General features: G+C 19.8%; 2 protein-coding genes across 2 annotated transcripts in view; both read left to right on the top strand.

Moving 5' to 3' along the window:
* PF3D7_1419000 (conserved Plasmodium protein, unknown function) overlaps positions 1-3,043 on the top strand; it is a gene marked incomplete at both ends in the record, with an annotated part of 3,501 nt that extends 458 nt beyond the window's left edge. Inside the window, one exon of the mRNA XM_001348321.1 lies at positions 1-3,043. This exon is cut by the window's left edge and continues 458 nt beyond it. Coding sequence (XP_001348357.1) covers positions 1-3,043 — 3,043 coding nt within the window.
* A 1,138-nt stretch (positions 3,044-4,181) lies between these two features.
* Positions 4,182-6,923, top strand: PF3D7_1418900 (ATP-dependent RNA helicase DBP4, putative; the record flags this gene model as incomplete). The annotated part of the gene is made up of 2 exons (XM_002585408.1): positions 4,182-6,768; positions 6,880-6,923. 2 exons carry the CDS (start codon positions 4,182-4,184, stop codon positions 6,921-6,923), a joined length of 2,631 nt encoding a protein of 876 aa, XP_002585454.1.
* Positions 6,924-6,943: the final 20 nt, after the last annotated feature.

The raw sequence follows: 6,943 nt of genomic DNA, 5'->3' as shown, positions 1-6,943 counted from the left end.
GAAGAAAAAAAATGATCAAGATTATTCTACAAAATTGTTAAATAATAAAACGACTAGCCAAAAGACAAGCATAAAAAATGACAGCAAAAATGATAGCAAAAATGACAGCAAAAATGACAGCAAAAATGATAGCAAAAATGACAGCAAAAATGACCACAAAAATGACCACAAAAATGACCACAAAAATGACCACAAAAATGATAGAAAAACATGTTCAAAAAGTATTGATAAGAAAAAGCGAAATGATGAAAAGGAAAAAAAAGATATTGAAGAAATCATTGTAGATAATAATAGAAATAATAAAAATGTAAAGAAAAAAAACGACATAGATCAAATATATTTAAATAATGAGGATATAAAAAAAATAGATGATGAATATTTGTTTTTACAAAGAAAGTTTAAGAAGCAAAAAACAGATAATGCTGTTTTAAGTAAGAAGAAAAAATCTAAAATGTTTAATAAAATGGTTAAAGAATATATAAAACAAAATATGGAAAACAATATATATGTAGCAGATAATAAATTTAATTTATATAGTTATGGTACAGGAAATGCTTTATATACTTTAGAGAGAATAAATTATAATAATGATAAAACAAATGAAGATCATACAAGGAAATTAAATGTAATATCAGAAATTATTGATGTAAAAAAACAAAAATTTATTATAGGTTCTTCCTATAGAAAATGTGATCTAGTAATAAAAGGGAATATAGAAAATGAACATTGTGAATTAATATGTAGGTGTATAGAAAAGAATATTAATCGTACTAATGATAAGAATAGACAAATAAATAAATATAATTTATTTATTATAAATAAATCATCTAATAATAGTAGTGTATTCTTGAATGATATACCTGTAGATATTGATCAAGTAAAAGATGATGACTATATATATTTAGGTATGGATGAAAAAAATAATAAAAATACAGCTAAATATATATATAAAATAAAATATAATAAACTAGCTAATATATTTAATGTAAATAATATGAATAATCTTAATCCTAATAAAGAAAATTCTTTAAAACATTTATCTAAAATTACAGAAAAAGTAGGAACAACTAGTAAAATATTATCTAATAATTTTGTATTAAGTAATCAAATAACAACAATTAAAAATACACAAATACAACAACAACAACAATTATTACTAAAAATACAACAAATAAAAGAAGAGGAAGAAGAAGAAAAAGAAAAAGAAAAAAAAGAAGAAGAAGAAGAAGAAGAAAAAAAAAAAAAAAAAGAAGAATTAGAATTAGAATTGGAGATAGGAGAAAAACATGAAGAAAAGAAAGAAAAATTCAAAGAAAAAGAAGAATCAGATATATCAATCGTGTTATTTCTAATTATTCCAAAAAAGAAAGAACATATAAATGAACCAATTTATTATATCAATAATTTTAATACATTGACAAATACTTTAAATAGCACACCTAAAAAATTTCTAGATAATACAAAGACACCTGGAAAAAATATTTCTTCAGTTAATAAAACCATAAAAGAAGATTCACCAAATACTAGATTTAATGAAAGTATAAAAAAAATTAATAGAATTTGTCAAAGTAGAATTTCTCCATTAGGTATAAAAGATTCAATTAAAAAAGATGAAAAAAATAAAGGGGTTCTAAAATCTTCAAGTAATTCTAAAGAACTACCAGTTACCTTATTAAATGCATGCGTTGAATTATGTAAAGAAATAAATAGAAGTATAACAAAAGAAAATAATAAAATGAATAGTTCCTTTCCTAAAAGTACACCAATTTTAAATCATTCAAATCTCACCCCCTCTAACGGATTATCTTATTTTAATAAAAACGAAGAAAATGTCAATGAACAAATAAACAAGGAGCACAAAAAAAATGAAAAAATGGAACTTGCAAATATATATAATACATTTAATACAAATTTTCATTCTAGTAATACACCACGTGTGGATAATAAAAAAGGTGAGTACCTTCAGATGGAAAGCCATAATAATATGAATGTTCACGTTGATGAAGAGATACAATATACAAGTAAAAAAGGTAATAATTTATGTGAAGATGCAGAAGAAAAAATAAATAAGGATCAGTCCACATTAGAAGTACCAAAAAATCTAGAATATAAGCAAAAGGAGGAACAAAATAATATAAAAAATCAAACGGATTGTACAAAACATAATGAAACGTTATTAAATAAAGATATAGAAGAGATTGAAAAAATAAAAGCTAATGAGGACACAGAGAATAATAATAATAATAATAATAATAATAATAATAATAATAATAACAATTGTAAAAATAATTTGGATGAGGTAATTATTATTAATAGAAACAATGAATTAAAGGGTGACACTATAAATATACATGAGAAATATACTACTGAAATGTACCATTTCAATAGCAAATCTAATTACGACGAATTATATTTAAAAGAAAAGAATTGTATAAATAATGAATTTCAAGATAATTTATTAGTAACTCCTAAAAAAAATGATATGTTTTTAAATATTAATAATAATATGGAATATTATGATTGTAAAGAAGAAAAAGTATTTAATATTGTACATCATAATAATAATGATGATATTGTAAAAACATCTGATACAAACGATAATTTAAGAAAAGAAGCAGAAAAAAATTTATACTCACTTTTATATTCTAAAAATTATGACGATTTATTATCTAATCATGATTATGTTATATGTCTTAAAAATTATGAAGGTATAGAACAATATGTAAAAGTCATAGGACAGATAAAAGTAAAAAGAAATGCATTCTTTACAGATATTAAGCATGAAATCGATTTAAAAATGCTTGATAATATTATTGAAATTAAAACATTAGATAAAATTAATTATTTTAATACTAATAATATTTCTAATCCAAAATATTCAATTCATTTAAATGCATTTACTGATAAAATTGATGAAAATAAATTTCATGAATTATCTGCACTACATTTGGATTATATAGATCATACTAACTTTTCTCATATGTATACATCAGATTCTTTCGAACTCAAAAAAATGCTTTTTGTCAAATATTATGAGAATTAAAGGATATAAATAAATAATTATATGTATTTATATATACATTACATTTTTAAAATAACCAATGTCTTAAAATATATATATATATATATATATTTATTTATTTATTTATTTATTTACATTTAAATTTATAAACTTTTTGGTATTCGTTTTGTTTTAAATATATAAATATATATATATATATATATATATATATTATATGTTTTTATTTGTATGTTTAATATATATGTATATATTTTTTCATTATAATTCTTCTATTTTCTATTTTTAATTTTTTTATTTTATTTTCTATTTTAATTTTTTATTTTATAAGAGATAGGCTTTAAAAAAAAAAACAAAAAAAAAACATAAAACTGTAAAAATATATAAATATTTAAAAAAAAAAAAATATCAAAAGAAAAAATTTCCTTTACCATTTTAAGAAAATCGAATGAAGGTTATATTTCTCTTTTTTCAATGTATAATTATTTTATAAGTTTTATATATATTATGTATATATATAAATGACTTCACATATAAATAGAACTATAAATACAAAACTATATTATATATTATAAATATATATATAATATATTACTATATATATTATAAAGTATATATATTATATACCAAGTTAATTTTTTAATATATATATATATATATTTTTAATTTTTTACAACATATATTAAAAAATAGAAATAAAAGCTATTTTACAAAAAATTATAATAATGTTTTTATTACAACAAATCAGCTGGTATAGAAAAACAAAATTAAGATAAAGAATATAAAAAATAAAAACAATAATATATATATATATATATATATATATACAATTTGAAAAAAGAAAAAAAAGAAAAAAAAAAAAGTAAAATATAGTTAAAATGATTTTTCCCTTTTAAAAATTTTAACACTTTAATTAAATCATTTTATACCAAAATAAAGAATATTATTTTTTATATATACATTATGTATATAAATAAATTAAAGTTCCTAAATATATATATATATTTTTATATGTTGATGTCATTTAAATGATTTAGTACAATATATATATATATATATATATATATATATATATATATATATATATTTATATACAATTTAAGTTTTGCTTTATATTTATAATTTGAAAAAATAAGATATAGAATATTATATTATAAAAGTGATGATAAATAATAAAGGAAACGTTGGTAAAGGTAAAAGGATTTTCAATAAAAATTATGGAAGTATATCAAAAAAAAAGAAGAAGAGAAATGATAAATTAAAAAAGGATGTTAGTAATAATAAAGATGAAAGATTGGAGTTACAAAAAAGAATTGATGAGACTTTAGGTTTGATAGTAGAAGAAAATAAAAGAAAACAATATGAAGAGAAGATTAATAATGATTTAGAAAAAAATGAGAATGTTAAGAATTTTTTAAAAAGTGATAAGACAAATAATAATACATATGATGAAGATGAATTAAAAAATAATAAGAATAAAAAATATAAAAATAATTTAACTATTATTGATAAAAATGTATTGACATCTGCTGAATTTAAAACATTACCAATTAGTAAAAGAACATTAAGAGCATTAAATGAAAATAATTTTATATATATGACCAATATACAATATGTATCTTTACCTATAGTTTTGTTAAATAAACATATATATGCTCAAGCTCAAACCGGAACAGGTAAAACTTTATGTTTTTGTATTCCCTTAATTGAAAAAATGTATCGTAATAGTATTGATAATTATAATAAAATATTAGGAGGGATAATTATAACCCCTACTAGAGAATTAGTATTTCAAATATTTGAAGTTTTAAATATGTTAAATAAATATCATAAATTAAATATATGTTGTGCAATCGGAGGAAAAAATGAAGAAAAAGAAAAATCTATCTTCAGCTATGCAAATATTATTGTTTGTACTACAGGAAGATTATTATACCATTTGGAAAATAATTATTATTGTAACTTGGATTATTTAAGTACATTAATTATTGATGAAATTGATAAATTAATAGATAAAAGTTTTTATGATAATTTAAAAAATATATTATTATATAAACCCAAAGAAAATTGTCAGATATGCTTATTTTCAGCTACAATATGCAAATTCTTAAATGTTATATTAAATACATTTCATATAAAAGATTATGAATATGTAAGTATAAATGATAATGATAAATATATAGAAAGTAATAATGTAAAACAAATATATATTGAATGTGATATATATGAAAAAATTAATTATTTGTATACATTTCTATTTTCTAAGAAAAATAAAAAAATCATTGTATTTTTTTCTACATGTAAACAAGTAAGATTTATGTATGAAGTCTTTAAAAAAATCAAAGTCGGGGTTATGAAATTTTTACAACTTCATGGGAAATTAAAACAAACATCTAGATTAAATACATATCACTTCTTTTCAAAAAAGAAAAATTTTGTTTGTTTATTTACAACAGATATTGCTTGTAGAGGATTAGATTTTTCATCTATTGATTGGGTAATTCATTTTGATTTCCCAGATAATATTGAAACATTTATTCACCGTTCAGGTCGAACAGGTAGATTTACTAATATGGGTAATAGTCTTATATTTTTAACAAAACAAATTGATAATAAAAAATTATTTTTAAATGTTCTTAAAGATAACAATATTTTTATTAAAGAAAAGTTTATAAAAAAACAGAAATTGTTTGATATAAAAAATAAAATACATTCCTTAAATGCTGCTTTTGTCGATATTAAGCATTTAGCAAAAAAAGCATTAATCATATATTTGAGACATTTATATATTGTTATGAAATTTAAAGATATCAAAAAAAAAATTCAATTAAACGAGTTAGCATATTCTTATGGTCTTATTGAATTTTCTCAGGACATGATAAACGAGCTTAACATAAATGATGAAAAGGAGGTGCAAGTGAAGAAAAAAAAATCAAGATTAGAAAAATTCCTAGAAATCTTAAAAAATAAAAAAGCACTAAAAAATAAACAAAACCACGAAAAAAAAGAAGAAGAAAAATATAATAATACACAAGACGAAAAAGAATATGATAATGATAATGAACAAGGACATGAGATATATGATGAAGCACATGAAAATTATATGTGTGAGATAAAAAAAAAAAAACGTGTAAAGGACATAAGTCATATAGATCAAAGTCAATCAAACGAAAACCCGTTTATACATTCGGATATTCAAAGTGATCAAGATGATTTGTTTATTCAAAAAAGAGTTGAAATAAAAGATGACACACCAATTATGTTACCAACCAAAAAAAGAAAGAAAAGAGTAAAAGTCGCTAAAACGTTAAGTAATAGCATATTATATGATGATAGTGGTAATGAAATAAAAGATGATAATGTGAAATTTAAAATCTTGGTAAATGAATTGAATCAAAATGAAGATCATGATATGGAACAAGATACACATTATGATGATGATGATGATAATAATAATAACAATGATAAGTATGATCAGAAAACATATATTGAATCTTTGAAAGAAAAAATTCAAAGAGATAATGAAAAAATGAAAATTAGTAAATTAAGGAAAAAAAAAGACTTTATTGCAGATAGGAAGAAACATGAAGAAGATTCATCATCTACAGATAATACGAATTTTAGCGATATTCAAGATAAAGATGACCTTGAGTATAACGAAAGTAGTGAAGGGGATAATGGAAATTATAACGAAAGTGATGATTTTGTTAAAAATAAGAAGAAAATAAGTGAAAAATGTGATCCAACAGGTAAAATGACAATATATATATATATGATTATAAAAATGTACATGAAATAATATATATATATATATATATATATATATTTATATATTTTATATATTTTATTTTTTTTTTTAGATGATATATCAGATTTGGAAAACAAAGTAATGATGTTTTTATGATGGACTTATTAATGTGATAT

The sequence above is a fragment of the Plasmodium falciparum genome (genome assembly GCF_000002765.6).
Source record: "Plasmodium falciparum 3D7 genome assembly, chromosome: 14".
Taxonomy (NCBI): Eukaryota; Apicomplexa; class Aconoidasida; order Haemosporida; family Plasmodiidae; genus Plasmodium; species Plasmodium falciparum.
Note: the sequence above shows the minus strand (reverse complement) of the source record. Positions and strands in the feature narration are given on the sequence as shown.